Below are 26943 nucleotides of genomic sequence, written 5' to 3'. Positions count from 1 at the left end.
ATATCTGTTTTATGTAAAATTCTCCACTACTGTTCCTAGGACACTACCTCTTCTTTACTCCTGCTCCTGTGGTGAAGGAACAAGGATGCTGCCATTGTATTTTCACGTGTCATAAGGAACAACTAAATGGGCTGATGTAAGAAGACATAGGATCTCCCTTTCTATATTTTACACACACACACACTCATGCACACGCACATGTACACACACATGCACACACAAAGAGGTTTGACTTAGGGCCCCTTTACAAGGAGGAAAAGGCCATTGGTACATACATGCCAACAAAGTAGATTATGATCAATAAAAGAATTCTTTACAAACAAAATTTATGCAAGATACCACTCAAAACATAACATTCTCCTGAAATGGTATATAAACGGAAGACAAATCACCATCACCTCATATTCAAACCACAGCTTAAAAAAGGGAATGTATCTTTTCTTTTTTACATAAATAGCATAGCATAAGGAAATTCATTTTTTTTTAAAACAATCCTTAAGTGTATGCAAGAGCAAGAAAAGGAATGTAAAGTCTCAAAACTATCAAAATGTTATGTGACACAGAATCAAGACTTGTTAAAATCCAAACTTAAAATCTTGAGATTACTTATGACATGTACCAGTAAGCTATTCACAAATAAATACTACATACAAAGTAAAATGGTTGCCCTCGTTTTAAACAATTCTGCTAAACATTCAAATCACTAACAGACAAAACTCAAAAATATTAACATCAACAGCACTCCAAGTAAAATGATTAAAGCGAGGGTCCCCTCTCGGCAACTGAAAGCAACACACAATAGAAAAATAAGCTGAATACAACCACCCTACCTTGCAAAATCTCCAATTTGTCAGACCTTGAGCTCACAAATAACATACACTCATACATTTAAACAAATAGAACTATAAACAATTTTAATCATATAAAATCTGACAATTTTTTTTAGTAGAATTTCTTAGCCTGAGCTTCCTTGTTATCTCTGTAAAAAAAAGAAAAGCAATGATTTAGTCAAAACATAATTCACGTCAATACCAATTCTTACTTATATCATTCATCTAAAAACAAACTTGGGGTTATAGAATTACAATCAAAAGAATTTGTACAATCGAATATTAGTATATACAAACACATTAGTTAAGGTCATGGGGTCTTGACTACATGTTATCATGCAGTAGTGATTGCATGGTAGCATGCAGCCGATGCTTTAGAGCTTTGGGATACCACTAGACTGGAGCCACACATCATTTTTCTGAGTAAAATCTCTACTCATAGAAGTATGATGCTACCTTTTGTACAGGTAAACGTCGACTTACGATGGCATTAGGTTTCGATAGAGCCATCGTAAGACGATCTCATCGTAAGTCGATCCCCACTCTGTTCCGTGGTCACTGTACCTAGCCTACCTGTATATTAACCACCAGAGATACTGAATATAGCCTATTAAACATGTACAGTAGTTTATTTAATTATTTTTATCCTTTTTACCATATTCAAACACTATAATATGTATTTTCAGTACGGAACTTAAATCTCGCGGGCAGCAGCCAATGCCAGCCGTATGACGTGACGTAATAATACTCGCATCATAAAATATAGTCACCGCTTATATCGATCGTTCTCTCTTTCACCCGCGAATTTTGAAAACCACAGAGAATGGGATTTAGGGCACATTTGAGAGAATGTAAAAACACAGGGGCGACTACAATAAATATAATCAAGACGCCGATATGGCAGAGTCGCGAATCCACTTGCTCCTCATGACGCCTACGTGTGCGGCACCGTATGGAAGGGGTTAAATTATCATATCGTCGTCGTCGTCATCGTAAAGTCGAACAATCGTAAGTCGCGGCCATCGTAAGTCGACGTTTACCTGTATTATGAGTGTCCCTCCTTTATGCTGTTTCCTTGAAACCCTTCTTTACCATCCCTATGATTTTCCCGTTCTTATCCCCTATGGTAGTTGTTGTTGTCGTTCCCTAGACTGTCTGTCCGAGCAGTCCCGTCTCCCCAAGGAATGCCATAGCCGAAACTGGGTTTTCCCACAAATCCTTTATAGAGCGTATGTTGTGTTGTTTGCGTGCATGATTGTGTATAATGCAGTCTTTTTTCCTATGGTAGTTGTAGGTGTATGTGTGTGGGTGTGTTCGTGTGTGCATATGTAGTGATGGGACTAGGGATCCTGCTCTCTGAGTGTCCTCCACATGTGAGAAAGTGTATAAAATATGGCTGAAATCTATTAAGACTTTGGCACCAGTCTGGAGACCCTTAGGGTTGCACTTCCTGATGGAGGTTGACAACTTTAGTGTCCATGTCGCAGGACACGAGTTAAACACCATGTGAGAACAGAGCCTTTATTTGTATGACGTTTCGCTTATTACAGATTTTTCAAGTACTTGAAAAAGCTGTAATAAGCAAAACATCATACAAATAAGGCTCCGTCCTCACATGGTGTTCTTGTCAGTCTTGTCGGCAACTGCTACTTTCATGAAAAATTTTGCAGGACCACAACATGGAGGTACCAGTCACTGATACCTCAAGTAACACAACCACACCATAAACAAATAACACCCACTCAATCACCCCTTCCATCTCAGTACCTCTTGAGATGCAGGGTCACCCTCTCCCTAGCCACACTGCTTTGGTTTGAAGAAATTGCTAGGATGTTCTTCAACAGGGCCTGACTGCTGGATCTGGTTTACTTCCTTCCTCTTCTACATCAAAATAAGTTATCAAACAGATAAAACCATCCATTTATACTACATCTTCCCTATTTTTCTCAATCTCTCTTCATTCACTCATATCTTTTGCACTTGCTCTTTGCTATTCAACAGACATACCACATGCATCCAAAGCTCCTACCATCCAATACATCCATTTCATTATCAGACTTTTTCTCAAGCTCACTTCATCTACTTCTAACTTTGTATGCACTCTTTACAAGCATTTCTCATTCATTCTCTTGGTATACCCTGACTACCACAACAATCTGTTTTGCCTTTGCTAACTGCTCCTCATTTTCTGCCTCGCCTCTATTTCTCCCTACCCATTCTTGAAAAACTTTTATTTTTCAAATACTTCATTGAAAAAACATACAGCTTCTTCCTCTCCACCTCATTTATATTCCAAAATCTGCTCCTTATGTTACTGTTGGATATAATTATTCCTTTTACCTTATGCAATTCTTTTCAGTTCCTCATTTCAGACTTCTTTTCCTTTTCCAACCAATTCTACTCATATTGCACAATCCCTAAGTCACCTCTTTCAGTGTCGTCCTCATTCCCCCCATTCTACTTCCACTTAAGAACACATAAGAACATAAATTATCTTTCTAAGTTGTTTGTCTTAATGTAATTAACCAGCAAGAGTACACAGGTCCAAACACCACACCCATGCAAACATGCACACACACAGTCAAACAAAATCTAGTGATCGTGAGTCAACCAGGATTGGTAGTTTTTAGGTAAGTATTAGTGATAACTACCCAACTCACAGCTGACACTTATTGTATGTGCTCATGATGAGTTGAAAATGAAGGCAAAGGCCATCCACTTGTAGCATACATTTTTCTGAGGTACAAATTACCCAAAATAAAATCCAAATAAATTATATAATTCATGAATACTATAGAAAATCACCATATCTTTTGATTAGATAGGATGACTTTCTATTACTGCAAGTGATATAATTCCTTACTATATTTCTCTACAAAACATTTATATATATACACGATATTCATATAAAAGTGAAAATGTAGCTTACCTGTACAATATATATCCGATCAAAATAACTATTTGGATAACCATGAAAATCAGGAATACAGCGGTGCTAACACAACTAACTTGTGGGCAGCTTGGTATCTGTTGTGCACCAAGTCTCTGAGATGTGGAGCCAACATCACGCTAAGAAAAAAAAGGGGAAAAAAACAAAAAAAATGTAAGCAGTGAGATCAATGTTCATAATTAAAAATCTTATCATATGCATGACAAAAACAAGGGTTATGATACAAAACCTGTTGTCTTAAGTTTCATTCACACAGAACCCTATAACCTCGGACACTGACAACAGTCTTTGAATCCTCCCATAGATTTCTACTGCAACAAACATTTGACTGTTCCCCTCAAGCAGAAGAAGAGAAGATGGGGAGAAATCCCTTCAGGCTACATCAAAATATCATTCACTCATACTAAACATTTCTTATACTAGAACTAAATAAACAGACTCAAAATAAAGCCCATTTCTCCCTTTTATCATGGTGGATGAATCAAGGCACACATAGACACACTACATACATTAAAATCCAATTACTTACCTTAACAACATTAATACTTTCTTTCATCTCGTTCAAGGTAACATGTAGATCATATCCAACAGGTTGAGCACTTCCCTGCGGTTTCTGTGCAATACCCAGCAGCTGATTGCTTACGGAGTGCATTTCACTTACAAGATTTCTGGAGGGAGAGAGATGAGACATGACTGATGAGAGAGAGGGAGAAGAAGAGGGAGAGAGAGGGAGATATAGATAGAGCTGATTTACCCTCATAACTTCCCCATAAGGCAACCTTGATCCATCTTTACTCACTTGATAGCCAGTGCAGTATTGACAATATCTCTCTGATTGCTTATTAGAGAATTTATTTCATGCCTTTGAATTCCGTCAGCTGTAGGTGGTGGAACTCCTTGCTGTGGAGTAGCAACTTGACCAGCTGCAATGGAATTAGAATGTTACATACATTTATATATACACACACACACTATTTTCTAACATTTCTATTATGATCATTCATCCTCATTAATTCTATCATTCAATAGTATATATACCAAGGGTCTCTTTCCCTGTATAAGGGAGGTAGCCAGCCAAGGCATGCACCCATCCCCACCCAATCTACTCCCATCTGGCATCCATTTGTTCTCTCTCATCTTAACTCCTTGTAAATGAAGAGTCAACCCCATCTCTTGCTCAGTGCCTGGGCCATAAGCAATGGAGCAAGACACAGCACATCTACAGCAGGGCCAGCCACTTCATTTACACAGCAACCCTTCCTCTTCATACCCCTCATGATAAAAATGGAAAAGGTGAGACAAGTCCCTTTGGGCTGCATTCACAACTATCCCCTGCCTTCCCCCTTTAATGCTCAAAGCCCCTTTCAACCCCTTCCATCCATCCAACTTTTAGTCTTTCCCTCAAGTTCATCCCATCCACTTCCGCATTCCATTCTTTTTCCTCATCTTTTCTCTCATTTTTTCCACGTGCCCAAACCATCCCAATAATCTTTCATCAGTCCTATCTGACAGCTCCCATTCTACCCCTGCTCTTCTCCTCGCCTCCTATCTTGAACACTATCCATCTTCATAATTCCCACCATACTACTCCTGCACTTCACCATTATTTAAATTTCTCCTTTCTGCCTGTCCCAATAGTGTCATATGCACAATCTCCCTTTCATATCATCCTCTCTTTGCATCCATTCACCCACTCCTTCATTTCATGTTATATGTGACCCTAAATGATGACAATTATATGGTTTAACATCACAAACTCTCTCCTATCAGAAGGCTAGGATGGTGCCCCTTACAGAGGACTTTGTGGTGTGGAATTTTACTTAAAACTATTCATATCCTCTCACCTATCTCCTGTAGGACTTACCTCTTAATGCATCATCTCCTCTTGTACATCTCATCACCTAATTACTTAACAGTAATCAGAAATAACTGGGTAAAAGGAAATAGGAAATAGGTGTGGAAAACAGAGGTAGAGGGAGTGAACTTCAGGGGACAACCAAGGTTGAGATGGATGGAGCAAGGAAGGGAGAAGGCAGTAAATAGGGATGAGTGGAAAGTGGCTGTGTATAGACAATACTGTTATGCAAGGAAGGGAGGGGTGGAAGGGGAGTAGGGGATGCTTATGTGTGAATGATATCTTAATGCAGCCCAAAGGGATTTCTCCCCATCTTCATAAGGGGACTGAGAGGAGGGTCGCCAATTAAGTGAAGTGGCCTTGCGGTGGATGTACTGTTGCTACATTGCATCTCACCCTGGGCAGTGGACGGGATACAGGGATGACCTATCACCCATGTGGAACCAAGATGAGAGAGAGGAAAGAGTGGCGGAGGGGAGTGGAATAGGTGGGAGTAGGTATGTGCCTTTGACTTGGTTACCACACTTATACTGAGGTAAAAACTCTTGGTATATAAATAGGAATAAATAAATAATTAAATGCAATAAAATTATACAATGGTCAATTAAATTAAAGTAACACCTCAACATACCAACTCCAGTTTGCATTGATCCCACCAGACCTAGAGTTCTCTCCTGCCGGCCAATAATTTCATCCATTTTGGCATGGAGTCCTCGAATGATTTCATGGATCTGAAATTAAGCATGCAATACATATATATAAATGCCCATCCTTGGGTATTGATTGTATGGTGACATGCAGTCAGTATTTTAATGACTGTTTTTGCACACACACACATCAAATCCACATCATTCATCACTCTTTTGAGTGAAGTCTCTCATCAAAGGAATGAGGAAATGCACAATCATTCTCCATTTACACCTAATACCTTCTCTCTTCCCTGCTCAACAGACATTCCACTCCTTCTCAAAGTCCCTTTCACCCCATCTATCCATCTCAATTTTGGTTGTCCCCTCAACTTCACTCCATCCACATCTGCCCACTACACTCTTTTTACTAATAGTTCCCCACTCATTCCCTCCATGTGTCCAAGCCAACCAAACAATTCTTCATAAGCTCCACCTGCCAGCCCCCCTCCATCCCCACTCTCCTCGCCTCTCCTTTCAATTTTGCAATCCCCACCATACCTCTCAGACACTCCATCTCAAGCACATTTGGACCCATTTGTCACCCATCCCATTTCAGTAAACAGCTTTAATAAAAATAATAAAATAAAACAAATAAATAAATAAATAAAAATAATAATATTACCTGACTTTGTCCCTGGAAGATCTGGCGAAGTTCTCTCTGTTCTCCAGTTTCAAATTCTTCTTCTTGTGTTTGCCTTGCTGCATCTGGATTCTGAGCAACATATCTGAAATAGAATTAGGATTGTATAGAAATCCACACACTGGGGTGTTGATTATATTTTTGCATGGTTTGGGGACTGTTTTGGGGTGCTTCTATAGACTGAAGCCATATATCATTTGCCTATGTTAAAGTAAAATCTCTACTCAGAGAGATATGAGGCTACTTTGGGGACTGTTTTGGGGTGCTTCTATAGACTGAAGCCACATATCCTTTGCCTATGTTAAAGTAAAATCTCTACTCAGAGATATGATGCTACTTTTGTATCACAGCTGTCCCTCCTTTTTATGTAGTTCCCTTGCAACAGTCCAGACGACCAGAGCTCTTCCTATCCTCTTTTTGGATATCACTACATCTATCTATACAACTAGGGTATCTTCCCCCCTTATAAGGGAAGTAGCTAGTCAAGCAATGTGCCCACACCCATCCACCACCCACTGTTTCTCTATAATCTTAACTCCTCTTGGATGAAGGGTCATCTGTCTTCTGCCCGCTGCTTGGGTCAGAAGCATTGCAGTAAGACACAGCAGGGCTGCTTCATTTACAATGACAGGGAGAAATCTCTTCAGGGTCTGTCAAAATATCTGTACACAACCATTCTCCACTCACACCTATCACTAGCCCTCTCTCTTTCCTGCTCAAAAGACATTCCCCTCTTGTTCAAAGTTCCTTTCATCCAATCCATCCATCTCATTTTTGGTCATCTTCTCAACTTCACTCTATCCACATCTGTTTTCCATACAATTTTTGCTAATCTTTCTTCACTCGTTCTTTCCATGTGCCCAAACTATCCTGATATCTTTCGTCAACTTTATCTGCCCAATCCAGCTCTAGGCAGAAAAAAATCTGCTTCACTTCACTGCAAGCCAGCATTCCAACTCTGGTGGGCAAGAAGTTACATGCATGTGTGTATGTGTTTAAGGCCACAGCATTATCCATAGATCAGGTCATATACAAGATCTGAGTTATCATCCAGGAGAGTAATAGCGGTCAATCACTAGTACAACATGTGATCTAAGACCAGGGTGAATCATACACACAAACAAACATTCACATCCTTGCACATACACACAGTGGTATCCAACTTCCACAGTGCAACATTGCAGAATGCAACCTTTTGTAGCAAATTTAAGCCAAATATCAATGACAAATGTAATACTTACTCCTCCCTTGCTTTTTTTGTTTTTTCTTGATACTCTTTAAACTCTTGTCGGAACTTTTCTTCTTCCTCCTTGTTTACTATCAATGATGCCATTTCTTCAGGTGAACGTAGAGATGAGGTTAAGAATTTCAGTACCTAAAATAGTTTTAAAACAATTACATGCTACCCTTGCCTGTGTCTTCTGCCATGAAATTTAACATGACATGAATAAAATTACACATTGATGAGGAAATGCATTACCCTCCTCTTTCTTTTGAATTTGGATTCTAAAAACCAAACATATATCCAATGTGGGTACCTCCAAGTGGTAGTCACACAAGAAATAGCTCCCCAATGTTTATCTTCAAAACATACATACATACATAGACCAAGGCTTTCTTCACCCTTATTAAGGGATGTAGCCAAAAAACAAAGGCATAGAAACCACTCCCTCCCATTCCATCACCTACATACTCCATTCCCCTCTACCCTCCCTCTTATCTTTGCACCTCCTGGATGAGGGGTCATCCCTGCTTCTGACCCAGGTGGGTGATAGAGTTGGCCCTTCATCCTCAAGGTGCCAAGAGAATTTTAGAGGGGAAACAAATGGATCTTGGGTGGATGGTGGGTTCATGCCTTCACTGGCTACCTCCCTTGTGAAAGGGAAGAAACCTTTTGGTAAGATCTATCTATATACCAAAAACTCCTCCATTATAAGAAAGGTAGCCAATCAATGCATGCACCCACCCCACAGCCACCCAATATTCATTTGCTTCCTCTCCATCTTAGCTCTTTGTGGCCATCCCTGCCATCCGACACCAAATACCCAGGTCAAAAACAATGCAAGACACAGGACATCCACAGCAGGGCCTGACAACCTAAACTAGTGTACACTCACTGCTTCATTTACTTTGTAGTCAGACATATGAAACTACAGTGAATATAAACTATCATATCTAAAACACACCTACAATACTCATGTGATAAACACTCTCTAAGTTCTAATTTAATAAAACTTACGTCATGGTCATCTGCAAGCCCTCCAGTGGCAGCCGTCACTCCGAAATAGCCATTTGAGGGAAGCCTTACGTTTTCAGATCTCATGCAAATTTCATAATCTTTTTCATTGTTGGTCATTCCATTATGGATCATAAGCTGAAATTAGAAAGTCTTTTATCACTGATGAAAATTATTAAACAAGTAAAAGCAAGTTACTTCAGGAAATGATGTGAAACATGTAAATTTACACAATATATCCAAAACACCTATCATGAAACACTCTTTTATGACTGGAAACTCATCAACATTCAAAGTAGAATGTTGATCTCCTTTACCATCTCTACTCTTCAGGATAGAGCACTTCAAGGATACAAGTGCTGGGCATCAATTTATCATCAACTGGGAGACACAGGAGATACACTGGTCCACTCGCATGCCACTGCTAGCCCCTATGGTCTAGATTTCTAAGCAGGCTCACAAGTAGTTTCCCTAACCACTCCAAACAACTCATGACATTTTCATCAACTCGCCCGGGTCAAGAGTTCTGGGGACATCCCCTTCACCTCCTCCATTGAGGGTTTTCTTATAGAAATAACCCTATGAGTGGCATCAATATCAGGAAGATGTGCCAACACATGTGCACAGAGCCCAAGTTGATTTTCAAAAATTAGGTTGGTAACAGGCCTAGACCTTACAGGTGTTGAAAAATGTTGGGGTGAGGACCCAACCATGTCTCACTCCTGAATTATCCAGCACGAGCTGGACACACCTCCTCCATACTTTCCAACATTTTCTCTTCCAGAGTACAAGTCGGTAATCTTCACAGGAATCCAGATTTGGATAAGAACCCAGAACATCCCACAATGCACCAAGTGTCCTCCATAACACCTTTGATAAACTTATCATATACTTTCTCCCAGAGTACAAGTCAGTAATCCTCGCAGGAATCCAGATTCAGATAAGAACCCAGAACATCCCACAATGCACCAAGTGCTCTCTACAAAACCTTTGATAAACCTATCATATACCTTCTCCAAATACATGAGCATGAGCATTAAAGGGGGAAGGCAGGGGATAGTTGTGAATGCACCCGTTCTCCGAAACCCACAATGCTCTTCCCTAATGGGTCCTATTCTCCCCCAACTCTCAATACCACCCTCCTATAACTTTATGAACTACTCTGGAGTGATTACTCTCAAAAGAATCACTATCAGTCATTCAACTACAAATACTCCACATGAAAACCACCTAATCAAGAGACACATTGTTGATGAACATAAGAGTGGCATTCCACTACATGGATCAGACGATGACAAAATCAAAACCTGATTTATCCGAGACTATAGTACGCTGCTGTGTCCCTACACAAAAAGAAGAGGAAGTGGGAGGAGGAGGAGAAGAGAAACCCAGTTTTCCACATATTGATGAATAGTAGTCAGACAACATAACAGCTTACATCAAAATTATACAACAGACAATTGTCCGAGATACCATCTTAGAGACATGTTCAAGAGGGAGGTCTGTTACTGGTTGTTGCAAACAGCTTTCCAGAAAGAAACTCAATGCAATAAATGATCAGTAAAATTTAGTGACCTTTCATATTAATCACACCAAACAAATTCAATAATTCATACACACAGCTATTAGGATTAAAGACACACAGTTAGACTAGTTATAATAATAATCTGATGGATAAAACTTCAATCCTAGCAAAAGGAAAAAACATCATGCGATTTCAATTATTTCATCCTCGGGCTGTTAGGAGACTGTTGAAAGTATGGCCACACTCAGGGATAACATCTCATGTCTTGCCTCATACCATCTTCATCCTTTTAATCTTTTTCTTCTTCATCTTTTTCTTCATTTTTTTCGACTTTTTCTTCACTTTCCTCTGCCTATCCAGATTCTCTGTCTTCACTTCAGGTAGCACAGTTGTGGTTTCTGGAACATTAAACCAACTACCCCATCCCGCAGATTGACCATCAGTTTCACTTCCTGTAACTTCATCATTAACTGGAGATAACTGTTCATCGGTATCTGTACCCATTTGAGAAGCAATGTAATTTCCTTCCGAGAAAACTTCATCATTACCCCTTGTAATATTCTGTTCAGAGTTCTCCCAATAATGAAGTGGTGCAGAAGTACTTGTTAGCTGCTCCTCATCTTCCTCGGCTCTTTTTTCTAGATCTTCGATAAGATCGGTAAAATCATACTCTACTTGCTGAAGTCTCACCTGCATGTGGTGAACAAAATCTATAGTAAGAGCTATTCAAAATTAACATTTAAGGAAACCTAAAATGCATCATTTTACTTACCGTTAATATATTCTTATAATACTCTATTTTGGCACGGACTGGGAATGGTTTGTTTCTGAAGTCTCTTAGGCATCCACCCAACTGCTGGCTGACTCCATCACTAAAATATCAAACATCATAATATTATAAAAATTCATAATTGGACCACAATGGAAATAAGCTTACATGTTTTTTTGTGTTATCCTCGACAATTGTAATTGTTGCTTTGAACTATGTGTTCTTTTCATTATCTGCACTTCATGTATATTGATTCATTGCAAAATAACTTGTTGCTATTATTATTATTATTACCTCCCTTATGAGGGAAAAAAGCCATTGGTATACAGATATATTATAATATCATAAATTAAGGAGATAAAAATTACTTAAATTATATTTAGACGATGACCTATTACAGAAACAAATTGTAAAAATGTGCACTTACTGTTCATGATCATATATTAGGGTTCCATCATTGACCATGGCCATGATGTACGGATTGTTCCTTTTATTATCATTGTCAAATGAATCAAAGAAGACTCCTAGACCAGACCATTTGTCAGAACTTCCGAAAACAGGTCCTTCATTCCCAGGAGCAGCAGTAAACCAAAAGGCCTGAGTGGTAAGAGAAAAGAGAAAAAAAAAAAAAAAAAAAAAAAAAAAAAAAAAAAAAAAATTGTTTTACATATCATCTGCTTCAGCTCATATGCAATGTTAAGGACTATACACACAACCTGCAAAATACAGTGAATATACAACATATAATGTTCCAAGCAAATCCTGATTCCTTTAACCTCACACCTGACTTCTGAGATCCTAAATGAAAAGCAATACAATGAAACAGCAAATTTGGTGTATTTGCCTAATTGTAGCATACATGAGAGAGCAACGCTCATTGGGTCCCATCTCCTATTCTCTAATTTTCTAACATACTTAGACTCAAATTCATGTATTGTGTACTGCAGTTGGTGCCAAATTGTACCAAGCATTTCTATATACTAAAAGGCTTTTCCCCTCACAAGGGAGGTAGCCAACCAAGGCACACATTCATCCCCCACCCATCCAAGACCTGTTTCCATATTAAAAATCTCTTAGATCCTTGTGGACAAAGGGTCATGCCCTATCCACCACACTAATATTCCTAAGGACCTACACAATAACACATTACATTTTCTGAGTGAATTATAGACCTAACTGAAGCCTGTTGCTTGCTGGTTACTTGAAGACTGTAGGTCTTCTACAAGAGAGACCAGGGGCAATGAATTGATTAATTGATCAGTGACATCACTCACTGACAACCATGAATAAAATGAAGTCACTTTACTATGCTGCCACAGTATGGTTCCAACACTCATGAAACCATAGACACTTTACAAATTATAAAAAATAAAGCACTGAGAATTATAACAGGGTAAACCAGCTCTGGCTGTTGGGCCCTACTGTGGAGGTGCTATGTTTTGTTGCATTCCTTTTAACATGAGCAGTGTTATGGGAGCCATAGATAATCCTTCATTCACAAGGAGCTAGCATGGATTTGAAGGAGTATGAGATGGAGTTAGGGCAAATGGGTAGTTTGACTCAGGGGGGAGGTCTTTTTAGTATATATACAATCCATGTTTTTATGAGTTTCAGAGATGACTACTCCCCTCCCCAACTTTCAGTCAGTGACATAAAACAATTCCACATTAATACAACACAGACAACAGTCCAAAGTTTCTTCGCAAAGAAGTCTGTGGGAGGGCCCAAGGACCGTTACCAGCCATTATGGAGATGTGGCTTTTCTATTTTGCGAAACTCGATGCAACAATTAATTCATTTATGGCTTTGAAAACTAATATTTGGAACATGTGTAAGTCTGTTTTTGCAAATTATCTGTGAAAATAACATGAAGTCTGTAGGATCCTTACCAAGCCATCAGCTCCTATCCTTCCTCTACCTGTTACACGGAAGACAAACTCAACTTCCCACCATTCAAAACTTGTTGGGTTCTTAGTCCATATCTGTCCCTTTTGACTTCTTAGAGATGGAGTTATTCGCACACTTTCTTCACTGGCAATGGCATCTGCAAATAGATTTTCAAGTTAAGAATTAAAGACCAAAGAAACTAATATTCACAGATAAGGAGAAAGCTAAGAATAGGAGACCAATATGGAAAGTGTTGAAGATGTAAGGGACAATACAAACTGATGAATACAATGAAAACAAGTGTGATGGGTGTACATTGTGTAAATATAATTGCTTCTGGGTAGTTTCATAGAAGAAAATTAAAAAGACTTTTTATCAATTCTATGTACTAGTAAATTTTCTTGTTACTACCATGAATACTTTTGAAGAGCTATTGGGGTATTTTTGGTCCATCACTGCTAATTCATACTTCTTTCAACCAAATATCATCCTCTTACTGCCTTCTCTTCCATTATCATCTCTCCAAGGTGCAGATGGAGAGATGATAATGGAAGAGAAGGCAGTAAGGGGAAGATGGGCAGAATATTTTACAGAGTTCCTAAATGTGAAGGAGGATGGGGAGAGAAAGATAGCTGCAGTGGGAAATGCTAAGAAAATGACCATGATGAGTGAGGAAAATGGAGGAGAAATAAGGAAAAATATACAAAATGCTGTGCGAGCAGGCAAGAAAAAATTTCAGAAACACCAAAACCATGGTCCAACTTGGTGATGTGCCAAGTTGACCCTATACCAAGGGTAATGGGTTGATTGATCAGGTCTAAGAGCATATAGAGACCAATTATCATCCAAAGGCCTATATTTATCAAACCTCACATCCATTCTCATGAGAATGCAAATTATGAAGGGATAATTTATAGTTTCACCCAACCATAGAATTTGATATGTGACATGTGTTTCTGGTGAGAAATGTTGTGATATGAACGATGGTGTATATCATTTCCGTCGCAAATGCGTACTTTTGAAGTAATTAAGTACAGACGCTCCTCAACTTATGTTTTAGTTACGTTCCGAACGGCCGAATGTAACGTGAAAATGAACGTTAGTTGTTACCGTACATTCCAGTAATGTATGACCGTTCATACTATACTATACATCCATAAATTCTATTACCGTATCTTACAAAACACCCCTAAATCATTAATCATAAACATAACATAGTAAAATAATAACATTAATTTCAAATAAATTAAATCCAAGCAACATAAAGTGAGATGGTGGAGGATGGGGAGGAGGAGGAGGCATGGCACGTTCAGTCTGTCGTTTGTGCCATGTAAACAATGGACGCAGCGTCATGCGTAAGTATCGTTTGAACGTCTCGTACTATGGAGAGCACGCTCAACTAAAAAATTCACTAAAAAAATTGTTTTTACATTTTTTTTAGTCAGTTCAAACGTAAAATTGAAAAAACGTAAGTAGAGGAGCGTCTGTATTGAAGTTATGCACTTATGCCTACATCTCCCGAACGATCTGGGGGGACGTGTGGGAAATCAGGGTTTTTGGATGGGGAAGACTAATAAATGGAGTAATGTGTATTGCAAAACAGGTATTAATTGAACAAAAACACAAAAAAAAAAAAAAAAAAAAAAAATCACATTTTAGGGCCCGAGTCCAGCGGTAGCTATCTTTGTTGTTACCAACTATTTGAAAAATATATCACTAGATTTGTTACATTTAGCGAAGTCCACTCCAGCCGCGCAAGACTTCCTAACCGTAAACTAACGTTATCTCCGTTAGGTTAGGTTAGGTTAGTTTACAGTTACCAAGTCTTGCACGAGGGGCTGCCCTAAATCTAGCACTTTTACTCACAAATACTTACAATCGTTAGTAAACAAACATGGCGCCGCACGCAGTACCCGCCCAAAAACCCCGATTTCCCAAACGCCCCCCCAGATCATTCCGGAGATGTAGGCATATGTGCATAACTTCAATACTTAATTATTTCAAAAGTACTCATTTCCATGGATATGATGTACACCATTGTTCATATCACAACATTTCTCACCAGAAACACATAAGCCACATATCAAATTCTATGGTTGGGTGAAACTATAAATTGACCTTAAGAAGAAATAACATTGATAAACCATCACTGGCAGTCCAAATTGTCTAGAGAAAATGTATACAGCCTGAGAGATATATGTCATCCACCAAACGGAGTCCAAAGGAAAATGTTGCACCTCTTGACCACCTATTTGACCTTAGATCAATAGATACAAAAAGTAATCTAGAAACTGACTTAGAAACTCTACTTCGACCTGAGACATCTGTGGGAAAAAAATGATTGGCTCAACTGCACTCCTACCTTCAAAAAGTGCATATAATACGACTTGTGGCAACTCTTTCCCAACCAAGCAATTCATCTTCTTTACATGATACTACCAGCAACATTTTTTCTGAATTCACATACGAAAAACCACTTAATATCAACCCAGGACTCATTAACAGCTAATTGCATTACCGACACAGGTGTGAGGTGACACGAGTGACGAGGACAAACAGATGTATTAAGGTACTGTGATTGGAATCCTAAAAATAACTATAATACTTACAATTCCAATGAACCTGTGTTGTATTGTGCAGGAAAAAACAATAATCAACAATAATTGCAATCATGATGATGAAACGAATAATACTTACTACCACTGTATGTCCAAAAGGGAACTTGATTGTCTTTTTGAGCTAAGTAAGGTCCCTTAAAACTGTATTTATACTCGAATCGTCGATGTGCTCCTTGTCCATTAATAATCGGAAATAATATCGCTAAAAATGTTATTAGCCACCACAACTCCATTCTTCCTACTTGTTGAGTATCACACAGCGGCTGCCAATTCCCTCTCGCCAGCGCAGCCGCTAAGATGAAAACAACATGTACACGTCACGATTAAAGAAGTCAAATCAAATACTAAATTGTTATCATCAAAGTTATTCGCGTTTTGCGTTGTGATAACTCAGTAAATTGTAAAATTAATTTTTTCTGTCATTCATTTTCTTTTCTGTGTGTGGTCATGGTTGTCATTCGACATACTAAAATTTACTCTACAGAACGTACAAATGTGGGTATTTGCTGATGTTCTCGAAAGGGAAACCCAATACCCGTGAATACATCGAGCAGCTAGGCATAGAGAAAGTGGTCAAAGATGAATTAAACTGCTTATAGTTTCCTCATGACATGCTGCCAGTAATTCTAATTTTTCGCATAGTAACTTGAGGTTTACTGTAGAACATCAACAAAAACTGTAACTTTTGATAATCATGGGTATACAGTTCTTTATCCTCACTTTAGCAAATTAGAAAGTCAGAAAGATGATCACTAAAATATCCTATAATTAAAAAAGGAAACTGACTTTCTAAACTCTATTACAATTACAAAACAGACATACTTTCTCTGCAATCAAATAGACCGGCAAAGCGTGTGTGTATTTATGCGATCTGTAGTAAAAGGAGTTCGAGTTGTACAAATATGGTGCTGCTGTCTTTTTACCTCCACCCACCCAAGTTTGCTTTGAATTAGTTTATGCTATTGGCCTGAATTATATTGTCATACAGTTGATTCCACAAGTCAATATATATCTACGTGGAATTTAATACTTCTTACCATCTTCGAAACAAGTTCGCCTTTTCATTTTCCCTCCAAAACCTCGTGTTGATCTTACACCGGCAAATCATCTGTCATTTTTCCTACATCTTTCTCTGATTTAACTATCGTTATCATGTTGCCTCTTCTTCTTTGCTTTTTCAGTATGGGATGACCCAGTTTCTTCAATATTTCCTCAAATGTTAAGTATTGTCGCTTAGACTTTGGATAATCTTGGTTGTGGTATTTGTATTCTCTATTTTAAGTTCACATTTCTTTAGATGCGGTCACTACAGTGACTACATCACTGCCTCACATTCAATCCGAAATGAATTGGACTTTCAACGGTCTTAATAATGTAATTTTCCATTTAATGAAATGTTACACATATTCTTCAACAAATACTTGTCTGTTATTTTCTACATGTGACTGGCGATAGATCTCAAATTAAAATCCATAGACTATTTGCTTCTTTTGTTTTGAATATTAATTAATTTCTCACATCTCCTTTTTTCATAACCTAGTTCCGAGACTTTAGTATCTTCGCACTAAAATTAATTTCCACCACGGACTCCGTCCATAATCATTAACTAGGTCTTCCTACAGTAGTCATGCTCTTCACGTTTCACTACATTATCTTGGTGTTGTGACATCGCTTATACAAACAAGCTTGCATAGATATGTGTTCCATTCATCATATTATCTAAACACCACAATAACGTTATAGCTGTGTGTGTGTGTGTATTTACCTAGTTGTATTATACGGGAAGGGAGCTATGCTCGTGGTTACCCGTCTATGTATCTTTCAACATCGTTTTTTTTTTCTTCTTAAAATATTGAATAGTGTTTGCACACACCGTTTCTTTATCTAATGTATTCCAGGTATTATCCAGCACTCTCTCTCTGTGTGTGTGTGTGTGTGTGTGTGTTTACCTAGTTGTATTATACGGGAAGGGAGCTATGCTGTGTGTGTGTGTGTATTTACCTAGTTGTATTATGCGGGAAGGGAGCTATGATGTGTGTGTGTGCGTGTATGTGTGTGTGTGTTTACATAGTTGAAACGGAGCTATGCTGTGTGTGTGTGTGTTTACTGTTTAGACCTTCTAACCTCAGCACTGAACAGATTCATCTCCTGATTCATGAAATTAGCAGGGCGTCCCAGTACAAAAACGTTGTGATCATGGGATATTTTAATTATAGAAAATTTGACTGGGAATTTTTAGTAGGGTATAAGGAAGCGCAAAATTTCTTAGATGTGGTGCAGGATAATTTCTTAAAACAAATTATTACCGATCGTACAAGGGAACTCATAATGAACACCTAACGAAAAATGTAAAAGTGGGAGATAGTCTAGCTCTAGCGATCATCAAAAAATAAGATTTAGTATTATTTGACAAGAATTAAATAGTACGAATAACGTTCTAATACGGGACTTCAGGAGAGCTAATTTTGATGAGATGAGACAGTATGACATTTGGTCATTTACGAGACTGACCCAGGGGGCTGTGACGGGCTAAAATGCATGGTCAGTCCGGACGTCATTAGCGCGGTCAGTGGTCAGGTCACTTACAAGCACGATGTCAACAACCTGGTCAATGATTTGGATGAAATGTACAGTAACCTAATAGTTTTAATTCTGAATACATAAAATAAATTTATTCCCCTCAAGTCAATACGGAAGAATAGTAATACTCCCAAATGGATGACGGATAAGCTGAAATATGAGATCAGAATGAAAAGAGGACTTTACGTTAAAAAAACGGGGAAACACACCTTACATAACGGTATGGTAAGACTGATTAAAAAGAACACGCGCACAGTGAAACGTAACTATGAAATTAAGGTTGCCAGACATGCTAGATCCAACCCAGAGGGCTTTTTTCATCTCTATAGAACAAAAAATAAGGAAAGGATAGGCCCAATTTAAAACGACGAAAATGTCATGATAGAATCGGAGGAATATATAGTGAGGCGTTTAACAAACATTTTTTCTGTGTGTCTACTTGTACTAAGGAGAGGTTAGATAAGGTACCTGACCGCGATCCGATTTTCAGTAGGGATGAAGAAAGTAGACTATTTAATATCAGCATTATTAAGGTAGAAGTAGTCAAACAGATTGAAAGACTTAAAGCTACAAAATCCCCAGGCCCAGACGATATTTTTTCCGAGAGTGCTTAAGGAGTGTAAATTTGAAATCTGCGACCAGTTAAAAGAAATATTCAATAAGTCGGTAGACACTGGTTTTTGTGCCTATTGTTTGGGGGCAGGCAAATGTTGTTCCTGTTTTCAAAAAGGGAGATAAATCGTCTATATGCAACTACAGGCCAATCAGTTTGACATCAGTTATAGGTAAAATGCTTGAATCAATAATAGTTAATAGACTCAAAGATCACATCGAGAGACATAATTTGATTCGTGACTCACAGCATGGTTTCTCCAAGGGTAAGTCATGTGTGACTAATCTTCTATCTTTTTACACTAACGTATATAAGGCGTCAGATAACAATGATAGTTACAATGTTATTTACCTTGACTTTAGCAAAGCGTTCGACAAGGTGCCCCACCAGAGACTACTAAATGAAATAAAAGCCCATGCCATAAGAGGAAGAGCGTTAGAAATGATTAGAGCTTGGATCAGTGACAGAAAACAGAGGGTGTAAAATCCAAATGGGGGAGTGTTTCTAGTGGAGTTCCCCAGAGCTCGGTTTTGGGTCCCTTATTGTTCATTATGTACATAAACGACTTGGACAATGGGATTAATAGTGATGTTAGTAAGTTTGAGGACAACACTAAGATAGGACGCCCAACTGGGTCAGGAGACGACGCCGAGATTCAGCAGGATGATCATAACAAATTGTTCATTTGGTTGGTGAAATAGCAAATGGACTTCAATATCTCAAAGTGAAGCGTGTTAAACGTAGGGCTACACAACCCCGAAAACAAATATAGCTTAGATAACACGTTTTTAGAGAAAACTAAGTGCGAGAGAAACTTGAGATTTCTAGTGAATCCTGACCTTAAGTCCAGGAAACAGTCCATTAGCGCCAGGAATAATGCTAACAGAGCATTAGGTTTCATTACTAGGACGGTTACGAATAGAAATGCAGAGCTAATTATCAAACTCTAGCATTAGTTAGACCCATCCTTGACTATGCGGTACAGTTTTGGCCTTCGTCTTATGGAATTGACATCAATTCATTAGAATCAGTACAGAGGAGAATGACAAAAAATGATACATGGGCTCAGAAATCTACCTTACAAAGAGAGGCTTAGGCACCTTAACTTACACTCTCTAGAAAGACGCAGAGTGTGGGGTGATCTAATAGAGGTGTTGAAGCGGATCAAAGGCTTTAACAAGGGTGACGCAAACAAGGACCCACAGTAATGGATTTAAGTTGGACAAATTTAGACTTGAGCAGGAAATAGGCAAAAATTGGTGGTCAACGAATGGAATAAACTTAGTAACCATGTAGTGAGCGTTAAAACTATCGGTTGTTTCAAGAAGCAGTTAGACAACTTTATGGATGGGGATGACAGGTGGTAATGGGCATAGAACTGCCTAGTGTAGGCCTTATGGTCTCTTGCAGTCTTCTTCATCCTTATGTTCTAGTTGTAGTATACAAAATTGGAGCTGTGTTCATAAGATCCTGTCTCTTTGTCTCTAGGCCTACTCAACAAAATTTACATTAAAATCGTTTATGTTGTTGGACTGAATTAGATCTTCATCTAACTTGTTCCTTAAGTCAGGGAAGACAGTTGTCCTTCTACCGGTACTGTGTAATTTAGTACTACTTGGCGCATGGTCTAATTGTCAGCTACTAAATCGTCACCCTCACCGGTCACATGGTGAATCACCCGCCAGTGAGGAGGGTGTGTTGGACACTCATACGGAAGAAAACCATCAAAATGGTGGATGAACTCTTTGTGTCAATGGCCATCCAACGTACGTCAACTGTGACAGCTCTGGTATCAGTTTGTCGATCTTCGTTGTATCTTTTTCCAGGCTCTGAATATCTCGTACCAAATACAGTGACCACGTCTGGACACTATAGACAAGAATAGAACGAACTAACGAGAGGTAGAGTGGTAGAATTTCCTTGTTTCGGGCGTAAAAAATCCTATTAATCATCCCCAAGCGACAGTTCGCTTTGGCGGCTACTTTGGCAACATGCCTTAAGGTCACTTGATATTAGGACCCCAAGGTCTTTTTCTTGAGTTGTCTTCTGGAGCACTGAGCCGTTTAGTTGGTAATCTGCCCGTTGGTTGTTTAGGCATATGTGGATGGTACTGCATTTGCTGACATTGAAAGTTAGCAGCCATTTATTCCTCCACTCATCCAAGCGTGCCATGCCCTTCTGTAGAGTTGCGACGTCCTCCTCCGTTTTGATAGTACTGTATAGTTAGCGTCCTCTGCAAATAATATTGCAGATGAATATAGGTTGTTTACATCATTGATATCAATTAGGAAGAGGGCTGGGCATACCGTACCTTGTGGGACACCACTCATGACTTGCATCTACAAAGATGTTGTACCTCGAACTGTTACACGGTGGGATCTTTCTGATAGGAACCCCTTGGCCCACTGGAGAAGCTAGCCTTCTATGCATGCTGCCTTTGATTTACTTAATGGTCTCTTGAGTGGGACCTCGGCCGAACGCTTTTTCGCAGTCCATATGGTTGGAATCAATGTCGTGGCCATCATCAACAGGTTTGATTACATTGTCTAAGTACGTATTCCTTTAGTGCCAAGACGGTGGGTGCGTACTCTCCCAAGATCCTTGGGACTGTTGGGTCAAAACGTGTACCCAAATCCTGGTTTTCCCTTCTTGGATTCGATGGTGTGTGGGAGGGCATCAATTCATCAACTGGCAGTATACGCCAGGGAGCGCGTTGCTTCACTCATATGCGGTAATCAGTCTCTGCGGTCTCTCCGGGCAAGTTCCAATGTAGGCATCCTTCCCAATCCAAACAACTCTTGAAAGGTTAGATCAACTTGGCCCAACCACTAATTCTGTGGGCGTTCCCTTCGTCTCTTCCATCGAGGGCTATCTCTTGTGGAGAAAACCCTATGAGTGGGATCAGCATCAGAGAAGAGTAACACATTTATGAACTATACCAGTATCAGACCTAGTACGAGTCTTGCAGTACAGTCTCTGGTTTGATATAAAGTCATTCCAGTGATACCTCATGATTACCAGAAGGCACTTGGTAACAAAGACATCGAGAAGCCTCTTCAAATAGGCATTTTTGCTAATATCTCATAGTTATACAACAAGACAAGAAACATAAGTAACTTAAGATTAAGATGTTACTCCTCCTACATAAATACAGACACTGTCATACACTCTGGTTGAGTGTGTCCATAACAGCATGGGCAGTGCCAATCCTTTGGAGTACTTCCTGACGTGACCCACCATTGTTATGCGAGAACGAATCTTAGATACATATACATGGCATTCATAAATGACACTTATTGTAGGGGTGGACCTGCATTTACCTTGACAAAAGCACCATGCCAGCTGTGCGGGTTGCAAATGCGGTACAAACACGTTGAACTAGGCCCGGGGAGAACCTCCGGCGAGCTCTCCGTGTGGGCGCCTAAGACATTCTTCCCATCTTAGTAAGCTTTGAAGGGATACAGTGTCTCTTGAAGAGGTGAGAAAACCAGGCAGTCGTGCGATCATTAGTAAGGGTTACACCTATTTCTGGTCAGACCACGCCGATGGAGCCCACTTCGTAGGAGCTGTAGGAAGTATTTACCCAACTACGCTCTTCCTTTTAGAGGTTACTGCGGTTGATGAGCATATGATGTAGGTAAGGTTGAAACACACTATGGGCTTCATTTCTCTTATTGCAGATCCTACTGAGACCTATGAGATGTTCTATGTCAAGCTTGAATCTAATCATGCAGGCATTACATCACATTACATTAGTAAGACGGATGTTCACATGTTTTCAGCTATATGGTTTCCTAAGCACAGTCAACTATCATCCATGACAATACCGTTTTTTTCATACATCCATTTCTTATATGCATCTCCGTTATCACGGATGTCTCGTCCTGTTCTTGTTTGCTTGCGTTTTTTTTTTTTTTTTAGGTGAAACTTGGGGGTTACCATTTCTCAGATCACTTCCTCATTTCACATATATTCTCTCCGGATCTCTTTTTCCTCTACTTCATCAAGTATTATCCTGTTTATCATTGTCATTAGCACTCGATTAAATACTACTCGCATGTTTCAGTACATCAGGTAAACCATAAATTCATTTAATTAATGATAATGATAAAAAAAAAACAATGACTCTAATACACTTCTATGGCGTACATCTGCAATTACATCATACCAACTTGATGTTTCCCTTTCAACAACAACTCTGTTTTCTATTGTTCAAAAATGTTTCAAACCACTGAGTCACCAATGCTATATTATAACTGTGTGCAACAATGATGTTGAGCTTTATCAGTTTTTCACAACAAGCTACATCAATACAGTTTCCTTTATCTACAGCCTCTGTGTGTTACAAGGCACAGATATAGTAGGTATAAATCCAGCCTGTCACTGAATAACGACACCTTCCCTTATTAATGTTTCATATACTGGTCAGATTGATTGGCCGATAACTCCATGAACAGCGCTTTCTATATATATTGCCGATATTTCTACCATTCGCCAATCTTCTGATATTTTTTTTGTAATTACCTTTTTCCAATCCCTTTCCACATCTTCCATTTCTTCTCTCCCTTTGTACATACATACATACATATACCAAGGCTTTTCCCCCCTTACAAGGGAGGTAGCCAAAAAGGGAAAGGCATAAAATCATTTCCACCCATTCCATCCCTGAATACACTCCACACTCCTCCACCCTCCCTCTTATCTGAGCACCTCCTGGATGACGGGTCATCCCTGCACCTTGTCCACTGCCCTGGGTCAGAAGCAGTGTCGCAAGACACAGCACATCCACAGCAAGGCCGCTTCATTAAATCGGCGACCCCCCCCCTTCTCCGTCCCCCCATGCATAAAAGGAGAGGACGGGGAGAAATCCCTTCGGGCTGCGTCAAATTTTGCTCACACATACTACCTCACCCCCCATCCCCCCGCCCATACCACCTCATGCAATCACAACATCATCCATATACAACCATTCTCCCTTTGTGCTCCACATAATCTAACTGGTCTTGTTCTCACTTATGTGTCCTTATCCATAATTTCTCTTGTTAGATCTCTCATTTCTTCGTTCTTGGCCTAGTCATCGCATTTTTGCACACTGTCCTCCAGCTTGTCTCTTTCTTCCTATAATTTATGCTGAATACTTTTCATCTTTTTTTATGAGAGTAGTAGAGCTTGTGTCAGGATTAGAAATGAAGAGAGTGAGTGGTTCGAGGTAAAGGTGGGACTTCGTCAAGGATGCGTTATGTCGCCCTGGCTGTTCAACTTAGACATGGATGGGATAGTGCGAGAGGTAAATGCAAGGGTAGTGGGCAAGGGATTGGAGATGGTTAAAGAAAATGGAGAAAATTGGGAGGTGAGCCAGCTGTTGTTTGCGGACGACACTGCGCTTGTGGCAGGATTGGAGGAGGGACTGAGGAAGTTGGTGACAGAGTTTGGGAGAGTATATGATAGAAGAAAGCTAAAGATAAATGTGGGTAAAAGTAAGGTGATGAGATGTACAAGGGGTGAAAGTGGCAGTAGACTGGAAGTGAGCATTAAGGGAGAGCAACTGGAGGAAGTGGATAGTTTTAGATACTTGGGTGCAAATGTGACAGGAAAAGGTGGAGTGAAGGTGGAGGTAGAATGTAGATTGAGAGAAGCGAGTAAATGCCTTGGTGGGTTGAAGAGTGTAATGAGGAATAGAAATTTGGGAATGGATGCTAAGAGGAGACTGTATGAAGGAGTGATTGTGCCAACAACACTGTATGGGGCAGAAACATGGAACATAAGAGAGGAAGAGAGAAGGAGTTTGAATGTGTTTGAGATGAGGTGTCTGAGAAGTATGATGGGGGTTACTAGGCTAGATAGAGTGAGAAATGAGGTGAGGAGAAGAACGGGTGTGGAAAGGGAGTTGGGAGATAGGGTTGATGAAAGAGTATTAGGATGGTTTGGACACATGGAAAGAATGAGTGAAGAAAGACTAGTAAAAGAGGTATGGAAGGCAGATGTGGAGGGAGTGAACATGAGGGGACATCGTAGGATTAGATGGATGGATGGGGTGAAGGGGGCTTTGGGGAAAAGGGGAATGTCTGTTGGGGAAGGAAGGGAGAGAACAGAAGACAGAGGTGAGTGGAGAATGGTTGTATATGGATGATGTTGTGATGCATGAGGTGGAATGGGCGGGGGGATGGGGGGTGAGGTAGTATGTGTGAGCAAAATTTGACGCAGCCCGAAGGGATTTCTCCCCGTCCTCTCCTTTTATGCATGGGGGGACGGAGAGGGGGGTCGCTGATTTAATGAAGCGGCCTTGCTGTGGATGTGCTGTGTCTTGCGACACTGCTTCTGACCTAGGGTAGTGGGCAAGGTGCAGGGATGACCCGTCATCCAGGAGGTGCTCAGATAAGAGGGAGGGTGGAGGGGTGTGGAGTGTATTCAGGGATGGAATGGGTGGGAATGATTTTATGCCTTTTCCTTTTTGGCTACCCGCTTGTAAGGGGGAAAAAGCCTTGGTATATGTATGTATGTACTTTTCATCTTGCCCAACTCACTCTTTATATCTTATTTTAATTTGATCTAATCACATAACATTCTAAATTGCATAACATCGGCGTGAGCTTCCCTACTTGGATTACAACAATATTATCTACTTCAGTACGATGACGTCTATATAGGCGTCATGAGGCAGGAGTGGGTACACGAGGATGCCGAAGTCGGCGCCTTGATTATATATATATATATATATATATATATATATATATATATATATATATATATATATAAAATAGTACATGAGTTACCACCTGATTCTGGGAACCGGTTAGATCACGTTTTCTGTTTAATTATTACTCAGAGTAAAAGAGAACGAGTAATACAGCAGTGAATTTATATTATTGCGTGTAGTGTGATGAATCGTACATATGACAGCCGATGCTGCGCGCGAGAATTTGACTCCTACAGAAATGGTTAATCTTGTTTTTTTCCCTAAACTGGCAAGTACCCATGTGTACACAGCTTTTATTATGTCTCTCACTATTGATACAAGTAATTATTCATCGTGGTCATTTGTGCCTTAAGGGCCCAGTCACACAAAGCTTACGACCTGTTTCCGACCACCGGCGACCAGGCTGATTTGTGTTGTTCCTGTTAATAAAAAGAATTCAAGACAATGCTGCAATTGGAATGAAGCTCCCCCCCCCTTCTTCCCCGTCATGAAGATGAAGATGAAATAGTCTGGCGCTAACCATGAGAGAAACAAAAGTGACACCGTCGAAGGTGGTCGGAAACAGGTTGTAAGCTTGGTGTGACTGAGGCTGAAGCTGAGTAGTTATCAATAGTTTCTCTATGTTCAGTACCGGTTCCAAATTCACAATTACTTCCTCCAGTCGGTGTGTCTGTTAACATATGACTTCACCTGTCCTCTGGTTCCTTCTTTCAACTTTATGCATAATCACTTTCCAATTTTTCATTTGACGGGAACACTCACCATTTACACAAACACCACCATATCCATTCCTAGGCGGTAGATTCAGTTGTCACAGCTTGTGCAGTAACGTCTTTCTCTTACTATGGCCAACAGCAAAGTGTGGTTAGATTAGGATAAATAGGAATCAGTGGTTCTCAACCTTTTTCACTTTGTTCCCCCCTCATGGATTCTCACCATTCGTGGTGTTCCTCTTTATTTTTCTCCCTAATTCCACCCGCCAACAAAGGAAAATATATAATAATCGTTAGAATAACAATAATAAAATGTTGATAGAGAAACTCCTTGTCTTAAT

General features: G+C 39.6%; 1 protein-coding gene across 5 annotated transcripts; it reads right to left on the bottom strand.

Moving 5' to 3' along the window:
- Positions 1–309: 309 nt before the first annotated feature.
- ergic53 (lectin, mannose binding protein ergic53) lies at positions 310–16335 on the bottom strand. Of its 5 annotated transcripts, XM_076193044.1 has the most exons (15): positions 16079–16335; positions 13384–13538; positions 11922–12091; positions 11498–11597; positions 11274–11415; positions 11002–11177; positions 9204–9338; positions 8206–8339; positions 6947–7049; positions 6267–6366; positions 4580–4703; positions 4310–4448; positions 3760–3899; positions 3491–3566; positions 310–979 (listed from the first exon to the last, which is right to left on the bottom strand). In XM_076193044.1, the coding sequence occupies exons 1-14, from the start codon at positions 16230–16232 to the stop codon at positions 3500–3502; spliced, it is 1839 nt and encodes a 612-aa protein (XP_076049159.1). In that variant the 5' UTR covers positions 16233–16335; the 3' UTR covers positions 310–979; positions 3491–3499. The 5 variants fall into 5 exon arrangements, 4 of the variants coding, with proteins under 4 accessions (XP_076049159.1, XP_076049157.1, XP_076049158.1 ...); XR_012966890.1 differs by lacking the exon at positions 3491–3566 and adding an exon at positions 2598–2711 and having other exon boundaries at positions 11002–11415; XM_076193042.1 differs by having other exon boundaries at positions 11002–11415.
- Between the last annotated feature and the right edge of the window lie 10608 nt (positions 16336–26943).

This window comes from Oratosquilla oratoria, chromosome 11 (assembly GCF_046742065.1).
Source record: "Oratosquilla oratoria isolate Oo_2021 chromosome 11, ASM4674206v1, whole genome shotgun sequence".
Lineage (NCBI taxonomy): Eukaryota > Metazoa > Arthropoda > Malacostraca > Stomatopoda > Squillidae > Oratosquilla > Oratosquilla oratoria.
Note: the sequence above shows the minus strand (reverse complement) of the source record. Positions and strands in the feature narration are given on the sequence as shown.